General features: G+C 41.0%; 1 protein-coding gene across 1 annotated transcript; it reads right to left on the reverse strand.

The window, feature by feature from the left end:
* Positions 1-1,231: 1,231 nt before the first annotated feature.
* LOC138649711 (chymotrypsinogen A-like) lies at positions 1,232-13,492 on the reverse strand. Its single transcript, XM_069740341.1, has 7 exons — positions 13,440-13,492; positions 13,124-13,227; positions 11,204-11,283; positions 5,252-5,330; positions 4,804-4,984; positions 3,203-3,336; positions 1,232-1,442 (listed from the first exon to the last, which is right to left on the reverse strand). The coding sequence occupies exons 1-7, from the start codon at positions 13,489-13,491 to the stop codon at positions 1,281-1,283; spliced, it is 792 nt and encodes a 263-aa protein (XP_069596442.1). The 5' UTR covers position 13,492; the 3' UTR covers positions 1,232-1,280.
* Positions 13,493-17,666: the final 4,174 nt, after the last annotated feature.

Below are 17,666 nucleotides of genomic sequence, written 5' to 3' on the forward strand. Positions count from 1 at the left end.
AGCTCTCTTACATGATAGGAGGGTGGAGGCCATAATATGAATGACTGCTGGGGATTGTAGTTCCCCTGTAGCTAAGGAGCCATTCTCCTCAGGTTATAGAGATGAGGTTAGTCAGCGCTCAGCATCATGAATGTATAAATGGCGTGGCTTGATACTTACACACACACACATACACTCAACTAGCTGTTTTGTTTCAGCTAAAAGAAGCCAAGGCTAGGCCTGCAGATATTGTCAGAACGTTCTGTAAGATGCTCTAGAATTAATAAGATATTCTAACAGGAAACCAGGCGCCTCCAAGTTTTTTGAAAGAACGGTCCTCGAAAAGTAATAATTCTTTATGCTTTTCTTTTCATTGTTTAATTATTACGGATGTTCAACATTCTTTGGTCTGGGTGTGTACAGAGACTCCATGGCCATGTAAGCCAGAAATCTGATTTTAATACTTCACCCTTGCGCAACAGGTCAGACCCCTCTCTGATAGGGCGCATGCAGACGTCCGTAGAAATCAGTCTGAGTTCGGACCGCAATGCATGAACTGGCCGGGGGGGGGGGTCTCCCAATCCGAGCACGACAGCTTCATAGAAATATAAGAAGCTCTGGTGAGGAGAGCCGCAAGCCGTGTCAGACTGGGGCGTCAAGGGCCCACCAGTAACCAACTCCAAGGCCCCACTTTTCAGCTACACGCAAATGTGACATTATCCTCAATCACAAATGTGTATAACAATGAACTGGATAGATTGATAAGTGAATAAGATGCTGCCACCTTTCTCTGTACAAAGTGATGATGCAAGTATATTGTGCCAATTGCTGCTCACATAGGACGGGTGTGGCCTACTCTTGCACAGGGGCCCGCCGGAGGATTTTCCCGCTCTCCTGTGGGCCAGTCCCAGCCTGGCCGCCAGCCAGTCACTGCATTGCGGTACGATCATACACTAGTTAATACGGACTTCTCAATGCACCCATATTCATAGGGGTTTCTGTATATGCCTTTTTACATCTTCTCTTTATCTCTTTTTAATTGTACCTTTTATTCTAGACAAACTCCCTGTGTTGACCACCTGCAGTTCACCCTTCACATACTGTATGTCTCTGGAGCCGCAAACAAATGCCTACCTCAACCATCTAAATATATATATATATGGCTGATATTGTATGATCTCTTACATGTCGAAAGAAACATTTTGCGAGTGACACATAGAAACCTCAAAAAAAGAAACAGAATCCAAAAATGTAAATGAAACTATTTATTTTTTTAAAAGAAATTATTGAGCTGCGGTCCATTAATTGGCAGCAAGAATCTGGTCCACCCAGTCACGGAGTACAGTGACACGGGCATAGACACCTGGGTATGAGGTTGAGCATGTGCTGCTTCCCCAAGACACAATACCAACCAGTGTCCAAGCGCCATCTCTTTGGCACACAAGGGGTCCACCAGAATCGCCCTATATTAAAAAAAAAATGATAATAAAATTGTTAAATTTCAAAGATATTAAAATAGAAGCAACTAACCAATTACTTCACATCTATACAGAGTAAGTATGTGTACAAATATTTTTCATCTTCCTAACGCCTCTTCTTCCACTCAAATGAAAAAAAAATAATCCAAACAATTCCTTAGCCTCTGATTATTAAGGATGCAAAAAGAAAAATGGAGAAGAAAAAGGAGGAAGAATTTGATAGTCTGGAAAGAAAATTAAAGGGAATGTGCAATGATTTTTAGTTTTGTTTTAATTATGTAATAATTTCTTTTTTTTTTAAACAAAATATAATTTACAGTTTTTAATATTAATTTTTTTTTCTGCAACTGTTGGGAGGATGTCATTTTTATTTGCTGGTAAGTATCAGAACATGACACCGCAAATATAGCAACTGCAAGGACATAGGAGACTTCAGTCAGACACTGACCGTAATCTCCTATACTGTGGAAGGATCAGCTATGAAATGGGCACTCACCCTTAGTCTGCTGAGCCGTGTATCTAACCCTATCATGTATGATACAGTCTGTGTATCTAATCCTATCATGTGTGATATAGTCCTTGTATCTAATCCCTGCACATGTGATACAATCCATGTATCTAATCCCATCGTGTGATGATACAGACTGCTGAGCTGTGTATCTAATACTGTCATACATCTGGATTCCAACCCTTGATCCTGTGGTCGGTGTCTTTTTTTCCAAGGAGCTACAGCAGATACAACTTTTCTTTTGGTGTTTTAGTTCTGTTTCATGTCAACTTTGGGTAACTCTTTTTGTCTTCCCTATCACCTTTCGGGTGCAGCTTTATAAACCTTCCCCTGCTGGTGATAGTCTTTGTTGGATGCATTCACTTTGCTGTAGTTTAAGATGGTTGCAGTTGTTTCATGTGTGGTACCTTTATTCCTTAGGGTATTGCTACTCAGGAGATACTAGGAGATGCTAAGGACATTCAGGGTTAGCTGCTGACTGAGGACGCCATTGCATTTTCTTTGAGTGCAAATCTCCACGGTCAGGCATGGACAAACTGGGGCTTTTCCTTGTCTGAACAGGGTTCTGTCAGGTTCAGGTAGCTGTATCCCTGGTTTGTACGCTACCTGTGTGCATGTGCTATAGCAGTCATAACAAATACTTTCATGTTTGATAGTGACTGTAAACTATTTAATTACTGTGATCTGAGCACTGCAGCCACGATGATATGACTGCTCCTCTCAGATCTCTGTAGAAACCAGTGACCAGCACAGCATTGACAGAATTGTCACTGCCACCATCCTCGGTGACACTGTCCACATGTTAGTATAATTTTACAGTCACCAACAATATGTCTCTGCACTTCGATCATAAACTTCATCCTCCCTTATCCTTTTGCAAACACCCAGAATGGGAGTGGAGCAGTGATGACAGACACATGGAGCAGACCAGAGCCAATGTTGAGAGGTGCAGAGCCGCTGATTGAGTTCAGGTGTGTCAATCAAGAGATATCAATCATTGGCTCTTTACCTCCTTATGGACACTGCATTCGCACTCACATACTGTCATTGTCAGCTCTCGTCACTGGCTCTGGTCTACTTCCACTGCTGTAGTCCTTTTTCCTCCCCGCGCTGCATTCTGAACTGATGGTGCAGGTGGGGATAGCATTCAATGTTTTCGTAAAGCAAATAAGAGGCTAAGTACACCCCTTAACAAACTAAAAAGAAAGCAGGGATTCATTCGTCTGATGATACAAACCATGCAGGATGAGGCTCCGGCAGCTCCTGCGCAGATCATGGAGTCAAGGATGTTGCTTCCCCAGTGGACCTTACATTGCTCATTGGACAACACGGGCAGGGAGGTCTGCTGCAGTTTGCTGGGAGTGTTTAGAGCTGTTCAGAAAATAAAGTATTGAGTATATTAATAAGTTTTATTTTGCTTTGGGACTGTTATATAAGTATTTACAAAACATTAATTCGTTTTAACCTTGCTGTTGTCTTCGGTCAAAAACAACCGACCTTCAACTTCAGTATTCTTTAAAATATTCAAGATGTGGCTCTGAAACCCGTGGCCGACCGACCCATCCTCATTTAAGTCAATCAACCACAAGTTTCAAAACCGCATCTTGAACACCCCCAAAAAATACCAAAGTTCAAAATCGGTCTCCCCAGACCGAAGACAACAGCAGGGTTAATACTGATTAAATTGTAAACATATCAGCCCTAATATATGTAGGCTTCATTGGGTATTTTTTTGTTTTGCAATCCAACAAGAAACCAGGAACATAACTAATAGGTGCAGGAGTTGCAATTGCACCTGGGTCCTGGAGCCTAGAGGGCCCAAATTAGGGCCTATTAAAAGACTTGCAATAATTAGGGGCCCACAAGATTCAAGTTACATCACTGCCAGAAATTGTCTCCTACGAGAAGTCTATCTTCCAATGTACCATATATGCTATAGTTTAGTAGTTGTATAGTTTGGTAAATGTGTATACATAACCCGCCTTTAGATGTTGGATGTCATTAGAGGTGCTAATCTGGTGATACATGATGAGCACTATCATAGGATACATCTTGTAGATCAGTTAACCCATGGGTTGTAAACTTCTTGATTATGTTACACACCGTGGACAAAAGAACATCAAGATCTCTGGAGACGGACTTGTAACCTTGAGATTGTTGATATTTTTCAACAATTTTGGTTCTCAAGTCCTCAGACAGTTCTCTTCTCCTCTTTCTGTTCTCCATGCTCAGAGTGGCACACTCAGACTCACTCAACTTCTCCCCTTTTTATCTGGTTTCAGGAGTCATTTTCATATTGCCCACACCTGTTACTTGCCGCAGGTGAGTTTAAATGAGCATCACATGCTTGAAACAAAGTTGTTTACCCAAATTTTGGGAAGGTGCCAACAATTTTGTCTGGCCCATTTTGGGGGTTTTGGGTGAAATTATGTCCAATTTGCCTTTCTTTCTCTGTTTTTTTTTTTCTTGTGTTGTTCCAATACACATAAAGGAAATAAATAAGCGCATAAGAAAGCGTGTAACTGCAATAATTTTCTGAGAGTAATACTTAATTTTTTGGAATACTTTCAAGGGTACCAACACTTTCGTTCATGTTAGCATTCCAAAATGTGCAGGCATATTCGATATTATTTTTTCCATATGGTTTTGGCGGCATTCTATAGGGAAACGTGCATGACGAGGCAGAAATAATGCCATGCTTAGAGTACGCGGCATTCCAAAAAAAAAAGACACCACTGCCCTACCAAGAAACAAGTGTGAACTTTTCAGCATTTTACTAAAAAAACATTAAAAGCAACTTCCAAAAATGTGTACATTTTTTACTGATTCTCGTCATACCGTTCCATCTTGTCAATCCCCATCCACTTGTAACACAGAGACGGCCATCATCATATACTTCACCAGGGTTAGCCAAGCACACTGGCGAGACTCTGCTGCCCAAAACAGCGGAACTGGCGAGTTTTATCAAGGAAATGTCGTTACTGATGGTGTTGGAGTTCCAATTTGGATGAGTAAAAACCTTAAAAAGAGAAAATTTACAGTAGAATCTGTCTCTGTTTTGTATTAATGATTATTGCCCGTCAGACCCCTGAACGGAACCCAACGAACGCCATTGTAAGTCAACGAGTTTCTATCTGTTGTATCCGTTTTAAACAGTAACCATTAGACAAGTGGAAAGATAATATAGCAGAATTCTAAAAGTATAGAAATATAATAAATGACGTTGAACGGTCATGACTGTAAACGTAATTATACACCAAAGATAAAGAACTACATGGAAACTCACTTTTCCAACTGCCAGAGTCTGGATCGCTTCAGCAGAGGAACTTCTGTCGTGTTCTCCGACGACAATGCGGTCAGTTGAACTACAGAAAACACATCATGTAACCAATATATCAATTTTTTACATCTCATTATAAAAGAAATTAATATTATATGTGATATGTGATGCATCTGTAAATCACCCAAATCTATTTTTTAAAAAATGTTTTTTTTTTGCAGCGTGAGCATGGATTTATTCAAGCCCCATCTAGAAGAATGGGACAGTCACAGACATTCCTGTATTTCTGTATTTAACCAATGTACCAATTTCTTACATCCTATTATAAAACAAACCCTATAAGAGAAATTAATAAAATTAATAAAACATGTGATGCGTCTGTAAAACACCCCAATCTAATAAGAAAAATTGTTTGTTTTTTTGTTGTTGTTTTTTTGCAGTATTTGCATGGCTTCCTGCAAACTGTATCTAGAAGAATGAGATAGGCCATATACAGTGGGGCAAAAAAGTATTTAGTCAGTCAGCAATAGTGCAAGTTCCACCACTTAAAAAGATGAGAGGCGTCTGTAATTTACATCATAGGTAGACCTCAACTATGGGAGACAAACTGAGAAAAAAAAATCCAGAAAATCACATTGTCTGTTTTTTTAACATTTTATTTGCATATTATGGTGGAAAATAAGTATTTGGTCAGAAACAAAATTTCATCTCAATACTTTGTAATATATCCTTTGTTGGCAATGACAGAGGTCAAACTTTTTCTGTAAGTCTTCACAAGGTTGTCACACACTGTTGTTGGTATGTTGGCCCATTCCTCCATGCAGATCTCCTCTAGAGCAGTGATGTTTTTGGCTTTTCGCTTGGCAACACGGACTTTCAACTCCCTCCAAAGGTTTTCTATAGGGTTAATAATAATAATAATCTTTATTTTTATATAGCGCTAACATATTCCGCAGCGCTTTACAGTTTTGCACACATTATCATCACTGTCCCCGATGGGGCTCACAATCTAGAATCCCTATCAGTATGTCTTTGGAATGTGGGAGGAAACCGGAGTGCCCGGAGGAAACCCACGCAAACACGGAGAGAACATACAAACTCTTTGCAGATGTTGTCTTAGGTGGGATTAGAACCCAGGACCCCAGCGCTGCAAGGCTGCTGTGCTAACCACTGCGCCACCGTGCTGCCCTAGTGTTGAGATCTGGAGACTGGCTAGGCCACTCCAGGACCTTGAAATGCTTCTTACGAAGCCACTCCTTCGTTGCCCTGGCGGTGTGCTTTGGATCACTGTCATGTTGAAAGACCCAGCCACGTTTCATCTTCAATGCCCATGCTGATGGAAGGAAGTTTGCACTCAAAATCTCACGATACATGGCCCCATTCATTCTTTCATGTACCCGGATCAGTCGTCCTGGCCCCTTTGCAGAGAAACAGCCCCAAAGCATGATGTTTCCACCACCATGCTTTACAGTAGGTATGGTGTTTGATGGATGCAACTCAGTATTCTTTTTCCTCCAAACACGACAAGTTGTGTTTCTACCAAACAGTTCCAGTTTGGTTTCATCAGACCATAGGACATTCTCCCAAAACTCCTCTGGATCATCCAAATGCTCTCTAGCAAACTTCAGACGGGCCTGGACATGTACTGGCTTAAGCAGTGGGACACGTCTGGCACTGCAGGATCTGAGTCCATGGTGGCGTAGTGTGTTACTTATCGTAGGCCTTGTTACATTGGTCCCAGCTCTCTGCAGTTCATTCACTAGGTCCCCCCGCGTGGTTCTGGGATTTTTGCTCACCGTTCTTGTGATCATTCTGACCCCACGGGGTGGGATTTTGCATGGAGCCCCAGATCGAGGGAGATTATCAGTGGTCTTGTATGTCTTCCATTTTCTAATTATTGCTCCCACTGTTGATTTCTTCACTCCAAGCTGGTTGGCTATTGCAGATTCAGTCTTCCCAGCCTGGTGCAGGGCTACAATTTTGTTTCTGGTGTCCTTTGACAGCTCTTTGGTCTTCACCATAGTGGAGTTTGGAGTCAGACTGTTTGAGGGTGTGCACAGGTGTCTTTTTATACTGATAACAAGTTTAAACAGGTGCCATTACTACAGGTAATGAGTGGAGGAAAGAGGAGACTCTTAAAGAAGAAGTTACAGGTCTGTGAGAGCCAGAAATCTTGATTGTTTGTTTCTGACCAAATACTTATTTTCCACCATAATATGCAAAAAAAAATGTTAAAAAAACAGACAATGTGATTTTCTGGATTTTTTTTTCTCAGTTTGTCTCCCATAGTTGAGGTCTACCTATGATGTAAATTACAGACGCCTCTCATCTTTTTAAGTGGTGGAACTTGCACTATTGCTGACTGACTAAATACTTTTTTGCCCCACTGTATAACATATATCTTGCATATTTAACAAAATAGGAGGACACGGAGTGCATAAGTGCATATAACATTTTTTGTAATTTTATTTGTCTATCAAAAGATATATGTATAAAAAAAAATTACAATATAAAAACCACATTCAGGGAAACACAGAGATATTGAGGTCACTGTCTATAGTTGTATAACCATGCACTCGCACATGATACCAAACAATCACTTGGATTCAGTGTTATTATGTCAGTGCAACAATACGGGTCAAAAAGGCGCTAGGTCAGGCAATCGTATCTATATATGTATTTGTATGAAAATGTGCATCATAATTCAAAAGGCCGTGCCAAAACCTAATAAGGTGTATCCCACCTGAGGCTTGAAGGTGCTGCAACCAGTGTCTATTGCAAAATTGCACTTGCCCCGCAATCTACCCAGAAAGAGAAAAAAAAAAACATAACATACGTCAGGACTGCTTCACCTGACCAGGGGGTCACTGTCTTGCTTCTGGGTAAGGATGATGAGCGATCGATATAGTATATACCGTATATACTCGAGTATAAGCTGACCCGAGTATAAGCCGACCCCCCTAATTTTGCCACAAAAAACTGGGAAAACTTATTGACTCGAGTATAAGCCTAGGGTGGAAATGCAGCATTTACCGGTGAATTTCAAAAATAAAAATAGATCATTATTTCCCCATAGCTGTGCCATATAGTGCTCTGCACCGTTCATATTGCCCCATAGCTGTGCCCCATATATGCTCTGCACCGTTCATTTTTGCCCAATATCTGTGCCCCATACAGTGCTCTGCACCGTTCATATTGCCCCATAGATGCTGCACAGATGCCCCATAGTGCTCTGCACCATTCATATTGCCCCATAGATGCTGCACAGATGCCCCATATAGTGCTCTGCAGCGTTCATTGTGCCCCATAGATGCCCCATATAGTGCTCTGCAGCGTTCATATTGCCCCATAGAGGCTGCACAGATGCCCCATATAGTGTTCTGCAGCGTTCATTGTGCCCCATAGATGCTGCACATAAATCTGTGCCATGGCCGCTGCTGCTGCAATAAAAAAAAAAAAACACATACTCACCTCTCTTGATTGCAGCTCCCAGCGTCTCGTTCCGGCGTCTCTCCGCTCTGACTGATCAGGCAGAGGGCGCCGCGCACACTATATGCGTCATCGCGCCCTCTGACCTGAACAGTCAGAGCGCAGACGCCGGGAAGATGGAGCGGCGCCCGGCGGCTGGAACGTGGACAGGTAAATATGACATACTCACCTAGTCCCAGCGATCCTCGCGCTGTCCCTGCCTTCCTCCCCGTCTTCTGTGCTGCAGCCTCTTCCTGTCAGCAGTCACCGGCACCGCTGATTAGAGAAATGAATAGGCGGCTCCACCCCTATGGGAGGTGGAGCCGCCTATTCATTTCTGTAATGAGCGGTCCCACGTGACCGCTGAAGAGGGGAAGAAGCTGCAGCACAGAAGATGGGGAGGAAGGCAGGGACAGCGCGAGGATCGCTGGGACTAGGTAAGTATACCTCAGCGCCCTCACCCCCTCACCCGCCGACCCCACCGCTACCGTGACTCGAGTATAAGCCGAGAGGGGCACTTTCAGCCCAAAAATTTGGGCTGAAAATCTCGGCTTATACTCGAGTATATACGGTAGTTACTTTAACTAAATACATTTGCTCCATGGAATGGTACCTTCCCCTGGCACACTGCACTATAGCACTTTTTTTGGGGGTTATATTGCGGGGCATGTGCAATTTTGCAATAGACACTGGTTGCAGCACCTTCAAGCCTAAGGTGGGATACACCTTGTCAGGTTTTGAAACGGTCTTTTGAATTTTGATGCACATTTTGATACAAATACATATATAGATCCGATTGCCTGACCTAGTGCCTTTTTGACCCGTATTGGTGCATTGACATAATAACACTGAATCCATGTGATTGTTTGATATCATGTGCGAGTGCAATGGTTATACAACTATAGACAGTAACCTCAATATCTCTGCGTTTCCCTGAATGTGGTTTTTGTATTGTAATGTTTTTTATACATATATCTTTTGATAGACAAATAAAATTACCCAAAAAAGTATATGCACTTATGTACTCCGTGTCTTCCTATTTTGTTATGCAATATTATGGAGTTGGGGCCAATTGAATTGAGGGTGGACCACCACTGTGTGATATCCCCCTCCTGCATTTTTAAAATGCAGCTGGGTTTTGTGTTTGCATGTGTACATATATTCATAAGTGTCTTTTTTAACCTTCTCATTTTGGTATTATACGTTTTTAAAGCTGGGAGATCATATTTTGCTTTTTTCAAGAGTTTGGTCTACACATCTAGAATTTTGGGGAAGAATAAGGATGTAGGGAATTGGTAGGGTGACGTAGCCCAAACCCTTCGTTATAATTGCTTAGATACCACAGCAGCTATTGATCACAGCATCTAAAGCTAAGCAAGGACAGAGATTTGAGGAGTTTATTTGAGCATATTTGTCATAAAAAATGCACTAAAAAAAAAAAAAATCGCTTGAAGAAACGGAGGAACAAGCAAGAGCAAATAGGGTATTATCCAGGTAACAACGTGCTTAGGTGTTGAGCCATTGGTTACGTGGTTGGGTTGTGAGAAAGCATAACCCTTTAGAAGGCTCAATGGACAGTGTAACTCCAGCTGCTGGTTGGAGAATCCAGAGTAGAGGTCAGACAAAGGGAATAAGTGGATTTTCCCTGCTTATGAATTACCAAAAAAAAAAGATATCCAAGGAATCCAAGGTCTTCAGTAGAGATTCGATCTATTCTCAATGCGTTTCAAAAGTTCGTCTGACTTATTCATCAGGAGAACCACAGAAAGTTAGAACTACCTGTGATTCTCCTGATCAAACAGTCAGACAGACATTGAAGCCCATTGTGAATAAAACTTTCCGTGGTTCTCCCGATGAAGAAGTCTGACCGGTTGAGATGCCTCAAACCTTGGATTCTTTGGATATCATTATTGATTTCACCAGCAGCGCAACACATCCACTTATTCCCTTGGTCTGAAAAAAAAAAAGATCACTTGAAATACTATTATTCATTCAAATGTTAATCCACTTTGCTATTCATATGTGGAGTTTATTCTTTGTTTGTTTTTCCCCACTTCAGATTCTGGGAAAAAGAGAAAATCTTTTAAGCTAATCCTGTTACAATCTGGTCCAAAATGGGCGCCGTCAAATCAGAAGGCTGCAAAAATGAATTCAGGAAAAAAGAAAAAGTTACAGAACCCTTCAAAAACTCTGAAATACTCATCAGGAAAAGAAAGAAAAAAAATTAAAAACAATTCCCCAAAAAAGGAGTGTTTCTTGTAGTGGCTCCTAAAACAAAAACCCACCTGCCCATCGCCTAAAGGGTCAAAATGTTGGGATCTGAGCAAGCTCTAAATGCGGCATTATCCGGCAGCTGTTCGCTCCATAAACCTGCTCTATAGAACTCCTAAGAAATATTGCTGCACGTGTGTACAAAAGTTGGGAAAGAGTAAAAAAAAAAGTTTATGAAAAATGGAACAATTTTAGGCCTCCGTGAACGAATGTACTTACATAACACCGCAGTGAGCTGCGGTTACCACCCAATCGCTGTTAAGCAGTGAACCCCCGCAGAAATGCCATCCTGTCCTGTCCTGTAACATATAAAGCAATAATATAGGAAATATTGCAGGATAAATCTATGAAAAATAGGCAGAGCGATACAAGGCATATCATGGGTGCAGCTACACAGGCCATATAAATTGGGTAGGGCTTACAGCCATCTTAGTAGCAGCTTCCTAAATTGCAAGTATTGGCATTGTGGGAATCATGATATGATTGTTCTGACGAGGTATCGGAGACCCGGAGATCCATATACATCATTCTCACATACCGTAGGTTCCTCTGGATTTTGTCTCTGCAGTATAATTACATGGCAATAAAGTGTTACTACAAATGACGGGGATGTTATACTGTATCACCATTTTCATTATTACGTCCATAATGTTCTCCTATGAAACGTTCTAAAATATCAAGGAATCCGTGGACACCTCTGGCAAGGAATCTTTTGGAGCCTATATGTAAAGTGTTCGAGAGCGGTAGTCTCGACCGAGCTGCTATTCTGTGAGTCCTGGCTGGGTGTTGAGTGGAGCCCATCTTTAGCCAATGGTATTGGCTGACCAGTACCACGACCATTAGCAGATTTTTTTATATATAATTCGACAGCATCATGATGTAGGGGCAGAGACCGTGATGTATGGGATGTATCACTTAGCTTACTGGGTACAGCAGCTATGATACAATCAGAGTTTTCTCTGATGCCGATCTGTTTACCGTATATAGACAGAAAGCTGCTAATCAGTGGTGGGGATTGGGTTGGACCAGGAAGCACGAGACACCTAGTCCTGTAGTGATAATCTTCTGATGATTAAACACTGATTACCTAAACAGCAAAACACAGCCTAGTAAGTGATACATTGCTGGAATGGGGGTCTCTGTTCCTACATCATGCTGCTCACAGGTTACATAGCAATAATCTGCTGTCATATTCCCGATAGTTATGTATGGTAGTGTGGTAGTGTGGATTTGGTAAGGGCTACAAAGTTTTCTTCTTCGGCTTGAGACCTTTAGCCCCTTGTCAGCGCACATTCATTTATTTTTAGATTCTAACATTAAATTCGGTAATATGAGGATCATCAAAATATTTCTTACAAATAAATCCCCCAAAAATGATTGATAGGGACAGTGGCGGTCTAAGGGTGAGCCGTCAGTGAGCGGGGGCAGAATATTTGTCTATCATTTAGCGTGCCAACCTCCGCAGACAGGTAGTACCAATAATAGGGGATTGTCATTGCCCGCTTCTTGGTTTATTATCTAAGTGCCCTTTTCTATGCCCTCTACAGGGCTTTTATTGTTTCTTGTCTCTCTTTTATTGTTTTTTTTTTTTTTTGTTTATGGGGTATAGGTTTTTTATGTATTTCTGATTAATAGTTTTATCATATAAATTATTTAATTCATTTATCATATACATTTATTTATCATATAAATTATATTTAATGTATATCTGACAAATAGTTTTATCATATAAATTATTTAATTTATCATATACATTTATTTATCATATAAATTATATTTAATGTATAGCTGATAAATAGTTTTATCATATAAATTATTTAATTTATCATATACATTTATTTATCATATAAATTATATTTAATGTATATCTGATAAATAGTTTTATCATATAAATTATTTAATTTATTTATCATATACATTTATCATATAAATTATATTTAATGTATATCTGATGAATAGTTTTATTTATTATTAGGAATTTTATATGTAGGAATTACAATCCTGGTTCTCAAAGATGATCGAGAGGACAGTAAACTTTTTGGAGTTTGCAAAGAAGTGAAATACGGTACTTAAAAATACACTACTTTGCAGATTAAATTTTTGCCTTTTTTTAAAAAAAAAATTAATATATATTGTTACCTGAAGAGAGACTTGCCAGGGCCAAGATCCTGAAACTGCCTCCTCGCCATTGACTATCCTGGCATAGCCAGAGACAACAGGGTTGATAGCGGGAACTCCGCAGCCTGGTAAAAAAAAAAAAATGTTAAAATATATTTATTCAGCGGAATGTAAAATATTTCAAATCTAGAAATGTAATCCTAGCTTCTAGCTTATGTAATAAGACACATAAAATCCATAGATTTTTTGTGTTACAAAGATAATGATGCAAAAAATATATATTTTTAGAATTAAATGCAATTCTAACAATAAAACGTCATGCAACAGTTGAATTTACCATAAGCCGCACTGGCCAAAGCCAAACAGGAGACGAGCAGTAGGAAACCCATAGTGAATACTTTCCTTATTCGCTTGGACAGCTTTTATAGTAAAGGGAACCGAGCTGTCAGATATGGATTTGCTTCATGATTGGCTAAAATGTCCAAGCAAGGTGAACAAATACTGCAGCGCTAATTTAGAACCTAGCAATGACCTTTTGCTTCCTAAATTTGACATCTGCAAATCTTAAAATAGTGGAAATTTATTAAGACCACATGACTGCTACCTAGCATTTCCTTGTTCCAATGGACCCTATGTTTTAGTATTTAAAAATCTCCCGCAAGTTCTTTTTGGTTTCTAGATTAAAATAATATTTTTTGGAAGCTAATCATTTACAAGGAATAACATAATTTCTGACCAATGTATGACTTGTATACTGCATTTAACATAAGCTTGCAGGCTCTAGGTCTCATCTTCAGTTGTCTCTGAGCTAGTTAGTGGAGACTAGCACACAGAAAAGACAGACATGATGGATTCTCACTCTTCTGTCTCTATGTAGCACATGTTCAAAAGGAGTAGCATGATAGAGGACATTATACGCAAGTACTGAGCAGTGTAGCTGTGAAACCAACGTTGGTTGGTAAGATTAAACACTTACCAGGAAGCAGCAGCACAGATGCGTGTGTCTGTATTTATCTCCATAGACTTTGATAGGCATCTATAGATGTATCCACACTAGAAATAGATCATGGCACAGAAAGTTAACAGAACCAAAGATACTGAATTTGTAAGGTGTCGAATTACACTCTTTTGCATCTGGATATCTTTCTGCATGGAGATATTTTTGTCATTTTAAGAATGGATACTGCTGTATAATCTGATCCCTCGTTGACCTAGCAGTTAGCCTTGTCTTGAGCATGTTGAATTTTTGCTGTTTTTCAAAGTAATGGAAAAGTTCAGGAGGTGGGAAGAATGGTTCAAACGTTGAGAAAGAAGCAAATCTCTTTGACAAGGTATCAAGCAAAAGTTTCTTATATTACAAATGAGATCTATAATATAACGCTGGGAGCGTCACTCTGTCCGAAGCCTTTATAGACTACGCAGGAGCGACGCTCCTAGCGTTACATTATAGAGTGTCAGGGAAAAAAAATGGCGCCGGAAGGCGCGGACTGCCGGGAGCAGGGGTCGGGAGCAGGGGGACACCGTGCATATATTTGCGCCCTCATTATGCTGTGGCACTTCATGCCACAGCAATTTGTTACTTACGCCATTCCTTTCCGCCCATTTTCTTCGTCCTCCTGGTGCTGGAATCGGCGCCTGCGCAGTCCGCGCTTTCCGGCGCCATTTTCTTGAAGACACACTGCAGTGTGTCTTCAAGAAAATGGCGCCGGAAAGCGTGGACTGCGCAGGCGCCGATTCCGCCAGCAGGAGGACCAAGAAAATGGCGGCGGAAAGGAATCAGGTGGCGCAAGTAACACATTGCTGTGGCATGAGGCTGTGGCACTTCATGCCACAGCTATTTGTTACTTACGCCACCTGATACGGGGCATATACTATGGAGTATCTTATGGAACAGCGTATGGGGCATATGGATGGGAGCAGCAAATTAAAGAACGGTGGCGCAGGATGGGAGCAGCACATGACAGGATGGGGGCGCAGGATGGGAGCAGCAAATGACAGAATGGAGGCACAGGATGGGAGCAGCACATGACAGAACGGGGGCGCAGGATAGGAACAGCACATGACAGAACGGGGGCGCAGGATAGGAACAGCACATGCCAGAATGGGGGCGCAGGATGGGTGCAGCACATGACAGGATGGGGCGCAGGATGGGAGCAGCAAATGACAGAATGGAGGCACAGGATGGGAGCAGCACATGACAGAATGGAAGCACAGGATGGGAGCAGCAAATGACAGAATGGGGGCGCAGGATGGGAGCAGCACATGACAGAACGGGGGCGCAGGATAGGAACAGCACATGACAGAACGGGGGTGCAGGATAGGAACAGCACATGCCAGAATGGGGGCGCAGGATGGGTGCAGCACATGACAGGTTGGGGGCGCAGGATGGAGCAGCACATATCAGGATGGAGACCATATACCAATATAAATGCTCGCCACCCGGGCGTAGAACGGGTTCAATAGCTAATATATATATATATATGGTATATATAAAAACCACAGTGATCATTCAATGGGCTTTTTATTGTTGTGGAAACCCCTTTCCTGGAAGGGCTAATTTAGGGAGAGACACAACTGGGTCTCCAGATCTGTGTTGGTCAAATTAGGAATGATACATCGCAGACAGTCTTGTAAACTGGGGTGTCTGTTCACATGGGATGCATTTAGATAGTGCCTGGCAGCCCGCCTGATCAAATAGAATGGGCGTCAGTAATAGGCTGTAAACCAGACACTGGGCATTACCCGTATGGGAACAGCGCCCTATACAAGCTTCTTTTGTGCAATCATATACTAAGCAATCACCCCCAACGTGAATCGGTAGGCTGTGAGTAGTCGTCTTATCAGTATTTTGCACTTGTGTTGCCGCCATCTTTAATACATGGGTTTGCAGCATTGGTGTGTAGACATGGGCAGGTAAGAACTGCTTTCTGCTGTGTTAATGCTTGAATTTTTGGAGTATTTTTAATCTTCTTTTTGTGACTTTGTAATTAAGTCCTCTTTGGTGATCGTTATACCTTGGGTCAGTCCGGCTGCTTGGTGTATTGACGAGACCATATCTATTGGTGATAATAACGATAATTTATTGTAACGATGCAACACTTGCATTAGACTTGTGGGCATGAAGGGTTAATTCAAAGTTATAATCATCAGTAAATTGGAGACATGACTTCATATGGAAGTAAAGTTATCATCTGTAGTTTACGAACAAACAACCACAGAAGCAGAGTTTTAGTGAGTGAAACACCATGTGTCAGGATAAAGCCTATCTATTCAACATGAACTTTGCGACTTTTACTTATTTATAGACTATAGGCAGATAATTCTGTCAGACCCGCCACTGGTTTGACTGTTCACATTTTCCATTGTTCATTTTCCATTTTCCAATTTTTCCATTTCAGATATTGTGGAGCTCTGACTTGTTAAGGCTTGGACTCCACAAGAGCTGTGAAGGTGTCCTGTAATTTTGTAACCTATTTTTTCTAATATACTTTAATTAAAAATACCTTATATTTCCCTAACTACACTATATAGCTGATTTTATGCATCCTTGGATACTCAAACCAGTAGTCATCAGGTGACAGGCTTTATTCACTGCTGTATCCTCTGCCCCTTTCCTGCAGAGAAGAGTCATCAATGAGCTCGATTTCTGGACTAAACTAGTCGCTGTTCTCCTAAACATGCGTCGGTTATCAATTTAAACGTATGCTCAGTAGATTATTTTCGCTGTGCACTGTTCTTTTCAAAGCAAAGTGACAATGCGCTCTCTCCCCGGCTCTGATCAGAAGTGACAAGTTGAGAACAGAGCGCACTGTCATTGCACAGTGTAAACAAAAAACTAGTGAGCAGAGACCATTGCGGACTCCGCAAGTGACATCTTTTTACAATATGCAATTACCGTGCGCTCTGTTGTCAGCTTGTCTCTTCTGATCAGAGCCGGCGAGAGAGCGCATTGTCACTGTGCTTTAGAAAAAAGATCAGATTATGATATTAAATAGAGATTTAGGATGACAATAAAATTTTGTTTCATACCACCCCTTTAGACGTTGACAGTATTGCTGTATTCAGGGCATGAGACCTCCATTCTCATGATTGGTGGATGTTCTAGCAGTCGGGTCCTCGTCTATAATTTATGACCTACACTGTATATCAGTGATAAATGTTATTAGTGGAATAATCCCATTAAAGAAGGCACATTTTGTTAAACACAAAAAAAGCATTATTAATAATAATAATAAAAATAATAATAATAATGCTGGAACAGCCTAACAGACTTTTATAACACAGGGAGTGATGTATTGGAGCAGCGCTTCACAAAAATGAATGCATGAATCAGAGCCTGGCTGCACAATTTTTCCCTAAAACACTTCTGCATTTCAAGTTAAGACTGCAAATACTACAATAATAACCACTTTTTAAGTTTCCTTTTGGTACCATTTTTTCCACCCAATAAAAGTATGTGCACGTGATTTTTTACATTTTTTCCAAGAGTAAGATGCTTCAGGAAATTCTGGCAATTATTTTTCCTGAATCATCTTATTTAGCGCTTTTTGGGGAGGATTGGGGA

The sequence above is a fragment of the Ranitomeya imitator genome, chromosome 9, assembly GCF_032444005.1.
Source record: "Ranitomeya imitator isolate aRanImi1 chromosome 9, aRanImi1.pri, whole genome shotgun sequence".
NCBI lineage: Eukaryota > Metazoa > Chordata > Amphibia > Anura > Dendrobatidae > Ranitomeya > Ranitomeya imitator.

What these genes read in the sequence shown, in the direction of transcription:
- LOC138649711 (XM_069740341.1), bottom strand. Translation starts at nt 13,491, where the DNA reads ATGGGTTTCCTACTGCTCGTCTCCTGTTTGGCTTTGGCCAGTGCGGCT. An exon ending in GGGATTGACAAGATGGAACG is followed by an intron (nt 3,337 to 4,803) that starts GTATGACGAGAA and finishes TTTTCTGAACAG; the next exon opens with CTCTAAACACTCCCAGCAAA. An exon ending in CCGGAGCCTCATCCTGCATG is followed by an intron (nt 1,443 to 3,202) that starts GTTTGTATCATC and finishes TTTTTAATATAG; the next exon opens with GGCGATTCTGGTGGACCCCT.